Source organism: Pteropus medius, unplaced genomic scaffold, assembly GCF_902729225.1.
Source record: "Pteropus medius unplaced genomic scaffold, Ma_sr-lr_union100, whole genome shotgun sequence".
Taxonomy (NCBI): Eukaryota; Metazoa; Chordata; class Mammalia; order Chiroptera; family Pteropodidae; genus Pteropus; species Pteropus medius.
The window spans coordinates 28,762,957-28,777,712 of NW_024354875.1; the positions used below are offsets into that span (position 1 = coordinate 28,762,957).

The 14,756-nt window shown below is 33.7% G+C and overlaps 1 protein-coding gene across 2 annotated transcripts in view; it reads left to right on the forward strand.

The window, feature by feature from the left end:
* XIRP2 (xin actin binding repeat containing 2) overlaps nucleotides 1-4,533 on the forward strand; it is a 248,604-nt gene extending 244,071 nt beyond the window's left edge. The window contains exon 11 of one of the 2 annotated variants that reach the window (XM_039855563.1): nucleotides 2,683-4,189. Coding sequence is in view for 1 of the 2 variants with exons in the window: in XM_039855564.1 (XP_039711498.1) it covers nucleotides 2,683-4,183 (1,501 nt within the window). In the remaining variant the exon portion in view is untranslated. Of the gene's footprint in view, nucleotides 1-2,682 lie in introns of both variants that reach the window. The other variant, XM_039855564.1, reaches the window with a different exon arrangement.
* Nucleotides 4,534-14,756: the final 10,223 nt, after the last annotated feature.

The following is a 14,756-nucleotide window of genomic DNA, read 5'->3' on the forward strand; positions in this document are numbered from 1 at the left end:
TTATAACTTTTGCCAATGTATCAATTATTTATTTAACAATATAATGAAATGGACTCTGATCATTCCCTAGAGGTAACCAATTAAATTTTTTTTAAATATCTTTATAAACACAGATTTACATATGATTGGTTTCAATCAGATGCAATTATTGTCATTACTGAAGCTCAAATCAATCTATCCTTAGAGAGTAGAAGCCCCTTCAAGTTGTTTCTTGAGTCTTTTTGACAAGACCTTAGTAACATTTTCTAGTTTCTTCATTATCTTATAGGACTAGATATTGCATGCTCACCTTGTACATTTACTGCCCCAGGCCTGCAATCAGTCATTTCTCCAAGTCCTGATTTCTTTGTGTGAGAAATGGCATTTCAAGACAAAAATCTCAATGCTCTTTCTACTGGGTTGGTCACTATTTCTAAGCTTTTTTAGTGTTAAGAGCTAGTAAATATATGTAAAAAAAGAATATATCATGATTTTATAGTGATTTGCAAAATCGAATTCAAAACTGCATTACTTTTGCTTAGCCTCTTCCCTATGACATCGATACCTTCTCTCTTCCACTTCAGGACTTCTGGTTCTCAAAGACAAAGGAGGTAACAGATTTAGAATATCCCATATTCGTTTGGACAACAGTTTTGGAATAACAAAACTATCAGAACCACTAATTTGGTTATCAAAACATTAAAAAATTGCATTTGTTCCCCAGTCACTCATATCCTATTTTTAATAATTGTTTTATTATATCTTCAGTGTCATATTATATAGTCATTACGTATCATATTATCTTCTTCTTTGCCCTAATGACATTTCATCTTAGTTTATAGGTAACAATATATTTAGTGCTCTTACCATCACTTATATTGATGTTTTTGTAGTCATTTTGGTTATTTGAACTTGTTTTCTAGTAGATTCCTCAGGAAAGTTTCATGGAAACGATATTCCTTGAGTTCTTACATGCTGATAACAATTTGTCTATGATATTTACAATGAAAAGTCAGTTTTGCTGAAAGTAAAATCCTTGATTTACACTTTGTTTCATTTGAGTATCTTAAATGCATTATTCCATTTTCCTCTGGTGTAAAGTGTCGGAAATGTCAGATAATCTAACTTTCTTTTATGAGTCATACGCTCCTTTTTTTTTGTCAATACATGAAAAATTTCTTTCTTTTTATTAAAAGTCCAGTAATTTTACTAGCATCATTCTTGGAATCGGTCATTCTGGGTCAATAGTGTCAATTATCCAGTGTACACATTGAGTTTGTAGCTTCATACTTTTTTATATCAGAAAAGTTTTTTTAAATTATACCTTTTTGTATTTAACCTGTTTCATTGCTTTATTTTCTTTTTTTGGAACTCTTGTTATCTATACATAGGTATTTTGTGCCTATCTTTATATTTATCTTTCTCTCAAATCCTTATCTCTTTTTTCATTTCTGATTGTAAATTTTTATTCTCCTATTTCTTAAGACACTTTCTATTGTGTTTATTTGCTCTTATACATATATATATGTGTGTGTGTATATATATATATATATATATATATATATATATATATATATATTTTACTTTAGTTTTTTATTGCTGACATTTTTTCTCTTTTATTTCTACTTTTCCCCTGACTCCTGGCACCTTGTTTACAACTTTTTTTTAATTCCAATTTATTGTATTCTTTCAGGTCTTTTATAATTTTCTAATGTCTTCTAGATCATTTCAAAATAGTAGGTTAAAATGTTGATGTTTTGAGAACATGTTTTTCTAATATGTTCTCATTGTCTGCATGGATATTGTAATGCTTCTTATGTTATTATTTTTTATAATAACTTTGTGTAATATTTGGTTTTGGTTCTTTTCTGTTGCTCCTTTTTATGTGGAATTTGTTTTCCCAGATCTTAGAAGGAGACCAAATTCAGGATGGTTTCTCCCAGTTTTACAAAGCTACCTCTTCTAGCATTCATATTCTATTCAAAAAACTATGATGGCTTGACTTCTAGGATTTCCTGTGCTGGCTTTTCTTCCCCCATGTTAGTCAAGACCTACTTTTTCATTTCTGTCATTATTACCCAACTCAGTTTTGGTTCTACGCTTATGTTTTTCCCTTAGTATGGAGTCTTGTTCTGAAAAGTGATTTCAGTGGGTCAACTCTGAAAGTTTAACTTCTACAGCCTTTTCGCTCTTTCCTACCACAGGCCTTTGCATTATTGGAGAGGGCAAAACCTCTCCCAGTTTCAGCTGCTGTGCTCTGATTGGCATGTGATACTTTCCAGGAAATACCTGGCTATTTTGTGATTTCATATTTTCAGGTCTGTCAGGCACCTTCTTTGCTCCCTCTGCTATCACCCATACAAATGCAACTATTGTGTAACCCCTCACATAAATTATTAAGTTAGCAAAGATTTAGTCCTATCATTTTGTATCATCCATAACTACATATGCATTATACTATAATGCCTATTATACCAATGCCTGACATACAGCATGAAATCCTAAATACTGCATGACATGTACCATGTAGGATATTAGTGGTAACTATTATCTAACAGAAATGTTCAATTAATAAGCACATTCCTATTGCCAGTAAGTTAATTGCACTGAATCTCTGACTCTTCCTTGAAATAATTAATTCTCTATGAATTTACAGGGTATATGTAGAATGCTAATTTTTTTTTCTTTTGTTCTTTTTGGCAGTTTGGGAAATTATGCATCACTTCATGGACAAATATATTGTAAACCTCATTTTAAACAACTTTTCAAATCAAAGGGAAATTATGATGAAGGTTTTGGACACAAACAGCATAAAGATCGATGGAATTACAAAAATCAAAGCAGCTCAGTAGATTTTATTACTAATGAAGAACCAAATGTGTATAAAAACAGAGCAGAAAACATCCCCATACCTGGAGATCTTAATAAACATATAGATGCTGGTGACAGTGGAAGGCAAATGGATGATTTCAGAAAATTCCGGGAAAGGGGAAAATTAAAAATCATTTGGCCCCCTTCTAGGGAGATGCCTAAGAAAACCCTTCCCCTTGATGAAGAGCTCAAAATGAGTAAACCTAAATGGCCTCCTGAAATGACAACCACTACATCCCCTGAATTTAAAAGTGAATCACCGATAGAGCACATTAGAACTCTGGAAAATAAAGGACAAGAGCAAGATAACATTTATTTCCTGCAGCCATATCTGCAGTCCATTCATATGTGTCAGAAAGAGGATGTTATAGGAATCATAGAAAAAGAAATGTACGAAGCGAGAAAAGATGAAAAGAAGGGAGGAAATAAGAATGTGCAAGATAAGCTGAATGAGGCTGAAGAGACAAAGAACAAGAGGAGAAGTGAAATGGATCTTAATGACAACAATAATGTGGTTGTGCAGAGTGCTGAGGAGAAAAATGAAAAAACTAATGAACTTGATGGTGCAGAAGTTTTACAGGTTACTAACACTGATGATGAGGTGATGCCAGAAAATCACAAAGAGAACTTGAATAAGAATAATAATAACAATTATGTAGCAGTCTCTTATCTGAATAATTGCAAGCAGAAGACATCGACTTTAGAATTTTCTAATCTATTACCACTGTCAAGTGAAGCAAACTACACTGCAAGTGAATATCAAATTGAAAATTTAGCAAATGCATCTAGAATCTCAGAATTACTTGGCTTATTTGAATATGAAAAGACTTACTCAAGGAATGGACTAACTATGGTTCTCAATAAACAGACTGACAGAGCTACTGCTGGCAGTCCTGTGCAGTCTGCTCCCAAATCAGACCTTAATGGTGAGTTAATAGTAAAGGCAAAAACTTCTATAGTCTCTTCTGATACAAACATCCTAAACATCAAAGGAAACCGCTCAAACAACAAAACTCTACACTTCTTCTTTTCTAACACTGTGAAAATCTCTGCTTTTTCCAAGAAGAATGAGAACATTTTTAAGCATGATTTCACAGATTCTGTAGATCAAATTAAAAATATGCCATGTTTGTATTTAAGAGAATTTGAGAAGGAAATCAAACATTGGCATGGCGGAATAGGAGCAGCCCACATTAATGGAAAAACAAGTGTTCATGCTCTGAGCAATGAACGTGCAGCTAAGCCTACGTTTCCCAAAGTGGACGTCCAGTCTGAACAACTCACTGTGGAAGAGCAAATTAAAAGAAATAGGTGCTACAGTGACACTGAGTAAAACAACTTTGGCTACTTGCAGTCTATACTCAGGCATTAAGATATGCCGGTGTCCTAAAATAAGACTTTGGGGATTTTGATACCATCCATTGACCTTGTAATATTCAGAAATCTCACATCTATCACAATGGGATATTCTTTGTATTACACTGTGTAACGTTTTTCATAATTGATATGAATCTACTTTTATCCTGAATGAAATGAAGAGATGAAACAATATGGCTATGTTTTCCTGTCAGATGGCACTTAAGTCTATCACTCTGTTTTTCAACATACCAGAAAACATCATTGATGAGATTCTGCACTGCTGATATTTATCACAATTCTTATACTTTATAATTTATGCTGAAATAAAATTAAATTATCTGGGGTGCAAACAAAATACTTCTGTTACTTTTTACCATATATATTGTCATTCTAAGTATAAATGTTTTCAATGATTTAGGAAGTATTTGTCTTGGGGCAAATATTTAATACACATGTACACATGCATGCACACACATACACTTAATTCTGGAAAAAATGAAATAATGAACGAAAGCCACAGTATTATTAGAAAACACAGCATTTTCTTCCTTTGCTCTCTTTTTTAAAAACAAAAGGATTATTATGGTTCTTTAAATAACTGCCTATATTAAACTACCATGGACCACATCTACAAATATTTAATGAAAAATATCACTTTTCCTCCAGAATAATGTAGAGTCCATACTCAGAAATTAACTGAACTGGAAAGAGTTTGGAAGTTACTTAAATTATGCATTGCATTTTTTTATTGCTTACTATATGCAATTCATATATATACAAACCATATACTATATTTTGTCAGGTTTCTTTTTATATTTAATGGGTATAAAATATTTCTGTTAGAGAAACATAGTCTTCTGAAAATTTGGCTCCTGAATTTTCTGCTCATTTCGCCTTTCTTCAAATATATTTGATAATTCTGAGAAAAATAACATGCTCATAAATGAGTGGCTTCTCAATTTACATATGTGAAAACGGTTCACATTTTATATTCTCCTACATAAACACAAACCATTTCTATTAAGTATGAAACCAAAATGCAATAGTTGAAATAGTTGAAATAGTTGAAAACTATTTCTTTTCAGAAAGTATAACAAATTCTCTCTTGTTAGTATGTTCTCGACAGATATCTAAGACCTACATTATTAGTATGCTAGGACTGCCATCCAAAATACTACAGTCCAAGAGGCTTAAACAACAGAAGGGTATTTTCTCATAATTTTAAGGCTGAAAGTCTAAGATCAAGGTGCAGCAGGGATGGTTTCTCTTGAGGCCTCTCTCTTCTTGACTTGCAGACAGCTGCCTTCTCACTGTGTCCTCACGTGGTCTTTCCTCTGTGCATGCGTGTTCTTGATGTCTCTTCCTCTTCTTACATGGTCACCAGTCCTATTAGATTAGAGTCCCACCCATATGACCTCATTAACCTTAATTAGCTCTATAAAGGCCCTATCTCCAAACATAGTAACATTGGGGGTTAGGACCTCAATGTATGACTTTTGTGGGGACACAACTTAGTTCATAACATACATTTTTATCCAATTTAATTGAATATTCCGAAAGTCTGCCAAGAAAATGGCAAGCTATGGGGCTACAAATTTTTATTTAAATTGAATTATTGTACTTTTGCACTACTCCTTATATATTCTTAATGACAGCATTATTTCTACAATTATTTATGCTAAGATAACACAAAATTTCCACAAAGATAATTTATGACATTCATGACATAATATCTTAATGTATAGTTTCTTAATGTCAGTTGCCCTTTTACAAAAGTGGCTCTTGCTTTACAAAAATTCTTCCTTGGGACTCTGCCCACTTAATCTTGGTAGCCCAGTCCACTGTTCAATTATATTAAAACTTAGAATTCAAATACACTAATATACACATCAGAGAGAACAATGTAAAAATATGAATTGTTCTGTTTATTCTTTATTTAATCAACAAAGTATTGTTTTAAAATCTTTATTAGAAATAGTATCACATCATAATTGTTGGCTCCATCACTTTCCTTGGATGACATGTAGGAGTTAAAAAAAATTAAATATGCTGAAGAAACCAAATATTGTTTTAATTTAGTAATAGATATTGCTTCACTCTAATTATGACAAATTTTCCAGCTAAATAAATAGCAAACTTTAGGAACTAAAGTATAGCTAAATACACAAATCAAAAATTCAGTAAATTTTCTTATTATTGTAGAAATGAATTTGTTTGCTTGAACTTCCATAACAAAGTACTAGACTGAGTGGCTTAAACAACAGAAATTTATTTTTTCACTATTCTGGCATTCTGAAATCTGAGATCAAGTTGGCAAGTTAGTTTCTTCTTCTTAGACCTCTCTACTTGGCTTGTAGATGACCATCTTCTCTTTGTATACAGTCTTCCTTCCTGAATCTGTATCCAGATTTCTTTCTCTTATAATGACACCAGTCCTATTGGATTAGGGTCCACCATAATGACATCATTTTACCTTAATTACCTCTTTTAAAACTCTATCTCCAAATATAGTTATGTTCTGAAGATACCGAGTGTTATGAATATACTAATTTTAGGAAGACAATTCAGCCCATAACAGCAGTAATCACATTTCATCTTCAGTTTTTTTAAAATACATCTGTTAATATTATGAAACAACTAATAATTTCTCACTTGGAATTTATAACACAGAATATGTCATGTATAGACTTATGTTATAAAAATTAATATTTCCAGGAACATAATTCTCTTTCAAAGGAATCAAGATAGGCCCACAATAGATGATATGCTTTACCAGAGGAGGCTGTGTGGTGGCAGAGCTTAGCATGTAAGGGGTTTTGCATTATTTATTCAAGACTGGGCCTTTCGATGAATCTTGCAAAACTGTTCTATTCCAAAGAAAATTGTGCTGAATTGTCTTTTACAGCTTTCACGCAATCAATCCTTGTGACAGATTTCGGGCTCTGGACAGCATGTTCTTTGGATTGAGACAATGGGTTTCCCATAGTATATATAGTAAAACTGCAGAATGCAAACCTACCACCAATTTACTAGTGTGCAACCAAATGTGCATCTGGCATATTTTTTCCTAAGCTAACAACTTTCTATAAACATCTCTAGAGTAATTTCTAAAAGCATATTATTTTTTTAAAGAACTGAAAGATAGAAAAAGAATACTTTCTCTGCTGTGTTTGGATAATTCCTGACTGCTAGCTACTATCCAATTGAGGAGTAGCAAAGTTTTCCCATTGCTAAGAAAATGAACTTAAAGAAAGACAATCACAGATGTTGAAGGGAAAGAGAAGTGCAATACATTTTTTTTTTTTTTAATCTCTGGAAATGTTATTGAGAGCCAAGGGTGATTTCCAAATCCAATGTAAAAGTTTTGAAATCTACAGGTATTAACGGTAATGTAAAATCATATTTTTGAAAAATTGAATTTATGTAGAGATCAAAATAGGCAAGGAACATGATACTCAGATTCAAAGTAAGAGCCATGAGAGCATATGAGAGATAGTGAAGAGTGCAATCTCAATCCCCTGGAAATTAACCTGAATAGGAGACAAGAAATATCTTTGGATAAATATAATCCAAAAGTAATTTAATCTCACCTTTTATGGAGTCCTTTAGAAAGTCTCATTTAAGCTACCTAACAAGGTCCATTTAGCATGGATATTTCCCCTAAAGTATTATGAGAAATTTTAAAACCTTAGGTATTTGTATGCAAATAAAGAGGTAGAGAGAAAATAATAGTAGTAAAATGTCTACATTGTGATCATGTCTTTTAATATAGTTTTTTTTTTGTAGAAAGTAAACTGATTTATAGAAAGCTTGACAAATAAACACTGTCAACAGCCATTCCATAAACATTATAAAGACTTTGGTATGTGTTGGAAGAATGATTTTTTAAAAAGATAAATCATGTTATCTTCCATATAAGTTGGCCTACTAGAAAAGGAGCCATTCACAAAAAATTACAGTTGATACTTATGGATGTGGAGAAAACCAATCTAGGAAAATGTATAACCATGGAGAATTCTCTTAAAGTCAAAGACCTCAAAATAACAGTAAATAAACAAATAGAAAATTTTTCAGGTTTGAAAACTAAACTGTCTCCATTTACCACAGTCATAATTTACTTAGATGTAATTTCGTGGTTGAGAACTATAACTCACAGCCAAGATCCCCCTTCAGGAGTGAATGATTTACTTTCCCAGGTGCTGAAAGTGCTGACCACAGAAAACCCTCAACTTTCAACCCCCTACCAGGATTGCTTAAATGAAGAGATCCACTTTCCCCAATTGGGACTATATTTAATAAGTGATCAATGAAAGTATAATTTGGCACAACTCTGAAGGGTCACTCTAGTCTCAGTTACCCTGTAGGGTTGGCTGAGGCCTCCATTGAACCTACATCACAACTCAACTTCTCCTTCTGTTCAATCCTGCTTCTTCACCATTTCTTCCATTCTCTTGATGCCAAGAGCACACTCTGATAAACTTCCTCCACATTCATCTCTGTCTCAGAATCTACTTCTTTGAGAACCCGAAGGTGAAGAACCAGCTGGTGCTAGCAGTGGCCCAAGAAAGCAGACACTGGGATGATGTTTTAGAGCTGAATTATTTGCTGCCTGGCTGACAGTGGGCACAAGATGGCAGTGCAATTGTTAAAATTCTCAGCAGTGGTGAACTAGGATGGCTATACTGGTTGAAGCAAATGCATAGCTAGTGCTGTGTACCAAATATTTGAGACACGCAGGAGAAATAGCAATTACAATGAAAATGGAATTGAACAGCCATTGCTAAACCCTATCACTCTGGAAAAAAATTAACAAAGAGCTGAAAGTATTAATCGACAAGGTTAAATCTAGTAGAATTGGAAGAGTAGCTGAGGCATATGGAAATTTAAAGTTTTTGCTAAGGTAAGGGACTCGTTTGGAAAGGAATGGGATCCAGAACATGAATGGAGATAAAGTAGCTGATGCAACCAAAAACGTTGAAAGTCCAGATTCTTCTGAACTCTCTAAGCCTATAAAAATGTTGCACTGCTTCCTATCAAGAGTTAGCACCTATACGTCTGCTCAAAGATGATGCAGATGCCTCTCTCCAACTCAACTGGGTGCTTCTGCTAGTCTCAGCTGTCCTCACTCAAATATCAGCAAGTCTGCTGGGAACTATGCTCTAAAGCTGTGCTTGCTTGGAGCACTTTAGCTGGGATGGCTCTGTACTAGGTGATTTTCATCCTCCTCCTGAGACCAACTATTCTGAACATACTCTTCCCATGGTGATGGCAGAAATAAAAGAGAAGAGACACTGGGACACTATTACTTCAGCCTCATTCTAATGACTGAAGCAAGTCTTGTATTCAGTCAATGAGAGCACTGCAAGGTTCAAGTGGTACAGTGTTTACTTGTAGCAAGAAAAGAGAGAGTACACAAGATCCAGCCCCTTTCAATGTATTGGTCCCCTAGGTCTGGTAGATCACTCCACAGCTGACATGGGCAGTGGGGCCACACTCATCTCACTGCATACTGCAGTAGAAGGACCCTGCCCCTTGCCCTGTGGGGTCTGAAATATAGAAAACTGGGGGCGTTCCAAAGAACCATTCATGCACTGTAGCTAAGCAGTTCCAATAAAAGTTTGCATGTGCCTGATACACAGGTAACAGGAGTATACGTACTGATGATGCTTTGAGCTCTTTGCATGCAATGTGATTTTCGAGCTTGCCAGGTTGTCTTTTACCAAACACAAGGTTCTTTTGGGGAACAAAGGAGAGATGTCTGGCTGTGCTTGGACCCATCCCACACATTATCATTTTAATTTAACATCATTTCTGATGAATGAGGATTTAAAAGATTCAAATAAACAATAATTGGTAATGACTACTACTGTATCCACCTTCTAATTAACTGCATGTTTCATAAGATAGTGGCACATGTTTACTCACTAATTTTTACGGTGTTCCTTTCATCCCCATTAAACCATTTCCTTTATGAGGAGGACAAACCAATTAAATGATATTTCTGGGGAGCGCACCTGTCTATATTGTCTTTATTTGCCCATATAGAAATTTCCTCAAACAAATTAGTTAAAAAACCAATTCAAAATAGTTCACTATTTCCTGAACTCTCTAAAATATTTATTGTTCAATAAAAGTTTCAATGATTTTGTAAGTAAGATGATGTATAAACACAATTAGCACTGCAATGTCTCAGAACAAATAATGAAAAAATATATTAAATTCCATGCCTTGTCATTAATTGATATCTTCTAAATCTTAATCCCTGAATTTCATACTCTAAGTATGCATGTTTGTGTGTATAAATGTGACTGTATCAGTATGTATTAATGTCCAAACTATGAAAAAATCAATATCAGAAGTTTTCCATTCGATTCAGGATGTTTTTAGCAAACCAACGCATTCAATCTTAATGCCAACAGAATCACCAACTCTGAATACATATTCAAGAGTTAATAACATTTGGATAAATGGATAACATTTATGTTACCAATTGTAATATTCAGATTATTCATTTTACTCCTCTCAGTTTCATTAATACCAGCATTAATCTGTTGTTGTTGATGTATAGTACTTACAAGCAAATGCACATCCATTAACATAATTTCTTATAACCATATTACAGTTATTCAAAACATTAATCTCTTTTACTTCCTCATCTATACTATTCCTAGCAATTTATCCATGCCCAGGGCTCTAATTATCTCCTTAATACCAGTGACTCCCTAATGTATACCACCTTCCCTGAGCTCTCTTCTAAATGCTAGAATCATATAGACAACTGCCAACTTCACAGTTTCTCTTGGATGTTTCAATGGCACCTTAAAGTCAATGTGCCTGAATTAAAACATCACCCACTCTCATCTCCAACCACAAACTTGGGCCTCTTTCAGCATTTTCTATCTCAGACACTGTAATCCATCCAGTTGCTAAAACCATAAAACTGGGAGTCATATTTTATACCCTATTTCTTTTATCCATTCTCAATTAAAATCTCTTACCAAATCCAGCTGATTTTTACTACTTAAATAACTCTCATCTTTTCTTCCTAGCACATACCACATTTTTAATTTTACATGTTTTTGTAAATTATTTAATTACTGCCAGTAACACTCTACCACCCCTGCTTGCTCTCCCACTCACCTTTTGAACCCCCACCCCAACCCTGCCATACTGCCTGGAAGGAAGCTTTACAAAGACAGAGTCTGGTTCTGATTTTGCTCTCCATATTTCCCCAATTCCCAAGAAAAAGTTTCAGATGGTAGGCATTTGATAAATTTTGTTGAAAGAATCAATCACTATGTAAATGGAAAACTTGAGCCACTATATACATTATCTTCGAGTAACATATGAAAATTGATAAAAATACCTTCTGGAATAATGTTTGGATTATATGCAAAGTATCAACCACAGACCATGTTGATAGTATGTAAAAATAATACTTCTGAAAGAACTGCAGTTATACTCCCAGATTGTACATCTGAGTGCCAATGTCACCCTTGGGTATTCTTCCAGAAAAATGGCTGAATGGGTAGATTTTATTATTACAAATAGGGCTAAGCAGATTTTATAGAAAAACATGTTTATTATCTTAAAGATTGCCAATATTAATCTAGTACCTAAGGATAGACAAACTCATTTATATAAGTATACACATATAGTTATGTACATATGAAGTTCATATTAATATTTATTACAATAGCCTTAAAGTATATATTTTTCCATATATAAGAAGTTAACTTTTTCTGTAAAATAACTTGATAGAACATTTAGGTTGGATAGTTAAAAATTAGAATGATGATTTGGTGATAGTAAAAGTTAGCCTTTGATTTGTTGATCACATTTCAAAAAATGTACTCACATACAAATAACATGGTGTTATAGATGGAATTTTAAAGGAGCTATTCTTTTAGTTATTCAAAGTATAAAAATTCAAATGGTAATACCGCTATTATTTTTACTAACAATAGGTTTATCCCTTTGTAATTTATAAAGCCTGTTAATGTGCTTTATCTCACTCAATCTTCACAACAATCTTACACTGTATGTAAATCTTTATCTCATTTGGCATACAATGTAACTGGGGCTCAGAGAGGTTAAGTATTTATTCCAAGATTACCCAGTGAGTTAGAATGGGAGAGATTTTAGTATTCCTAGTTTATATCTGAGAAAAACAAGATTTAGAAGTAGTAAATTGCCCAAGATCACATATTTAAGTACTGTGACACAAAGACATGAAAAAGAGTTACTGTTTCAAGTTCCATACTCTTTCCTCCTTTCAAGCAGTCTCAGTGAAAGTATTGTAATTTTGCTATCATGCATTTAATTATTATTCTCTGGTTTGTGCTTTGCTCTCACATTATTATTGTATATCACTGTGCTGTATGTATATGTGCATATCTCACTTATGCATATATGTACATTTATTTGTATGTATACACATATATGCAAGCACACTATTGTTCTAAAATTAAATAAGCACCATTGCTTAATCAGGAAAGATCCTACTCATAATTTGACGGAAAAAAAAATCATAATTTATTGGTTTTTACACATGCACATTCATAATTTCAATATATTTAGAAATTTAACACATCGATCATTTTAATGAACATAGATAACCTGTGGAGTCCAATGGTCTGGGAAGATTTTTAACAAGAATTAAAAAAAAAAAATTTCTGGATTAACCATTACTTAACCAAAAATTATAGATAGGCAGGTAACCAATTGCTGTTAGAGAATGCCTATGCATTTCCATACAAAAATCATGTAAATTAGTAGAAGGTAGCAATTATCTTTTGCTGTATTCTAAGCTCATAGCAAGGGCAACCACTGTGTTCCTTGATCTTTTTTAATCTCACAAATATTCCATGGATATGATATGAGATAAGGTTTTATTATCCCTGGTGAAGAGTTTGTGGATTAGGGAAGTTAAATTACTTAACTGAGTTTACCAAGTTACTCAGTTTATAAATGCCAAGGCACAGACTGAAATCACTTCTAACTGACCAAAACGTCCATTAATTATGGCTTTTCCATATTCATCTCTCAACACTTCATTTTGTGGGTAAAAATATATATACATGAAATGTTCACATACATATATATATATCAGTACTGTGCCTATGAGTGTACAGATTTATATATTTTTCTGAAGACACATACATAATGTATATACACATTTGAGTGTCTAAGTATATCTATGCTCACATGTGCGTTTGTATACACATATACACGAGTATATCATACCATGGATACAGCCAGGCAGCTATGCCCATACATTCCAAACACATTTATAATACAAAGTAGAGAATGAAAAAATAAGATTATTTATTGAAAATGTCATCAACCTCAGGGAATGGAAGTGAAGGAAATACATCAATCCTCGCACCTACGTTAAAGGCAAGTAAAAAGCAGAACTGCTCTTTTTAAAATCTATGAAATTAACAAAAGCAATTGAATATGGCAAAGAAGAGATGTCAGGTAGGAATCAGCACATGTGGGACCCGAAGATTGTGAATAACTTAGAGAAAGACATCAATGCCTCTGCTGCTAGTGATTACCTCATTCTCTGTGTGGCTATAAAACAGGGTGGCATTTGTCTCTGTGCCAGGAAATGTCAAGATGTTAAAGGTTCAACCCTGGTTATATAAAACAGGACAGAAACTCTTCACCCTAAATACTAAACCTTTTAATTTTCAAAAGTTCTGAAATATTTAGGCTAGAAATACTTCCCACACTGGAAGATATTTAAATGGCTACTTTATAAAGAAGAAAGGAAAGGCATGTGCCTGTTTTTTAATTCATAAGAAAATTATTGGATCACTAGCATTTCAAAGAGCCCACTTTCATTTACCTGTGAAGAGATTGCCTGCAGAAAATGTTAAATTCCAGGGCATCTCCGACCTACCCAGACCACTGCCTCCCTTTTACCCTCACCTGTGTCCTAGGGGAATAGGAACGAACTTCAGTATCAGCAGAAGTAAAATATAATGGCCACATTTACAGAATAATTTCCTATGATATTTTTATTCCAAGGCAGAAAGAAAGGAATTATGAGCATAAATGGCATACCCTAGATTTCTGAGGCTTCTGCTTTCAATGGCAATATTCTACAAGATCCAACTAAAGACCTTCCCTGAGGTCTTCCTTTTCATCTTTCTCCTACCCTCAGGGTATGCAGCCACTTACTCTCACACCAGCGTTTTTAGCTTTTTTTATTAGCTGTGAAATCCTGCCTCTGTCTCTCTTAACACTAGCATATGATGAGCACTCAATGACTATTTGATAAGTGAATGAATGAATGAATGAATGTCATAGGTTCCTATGCACACCAAACGGCAGCACTTTGCAGAAGCATCTTCAGTCCTTTGTGACCTAGTCATAGCTAATAACAGGGGGTAAAGGGATAAGAAAGCAAGGAGGGAGCTTATATGGAATAACTACATTTTGCCGAAGTTTTTCAAAATAGCAATTAATAGCCATTTGATACTTACATTATATACATGGCATGTACTTTAACATCATGAATTTTTAATTGAAGTGATTTA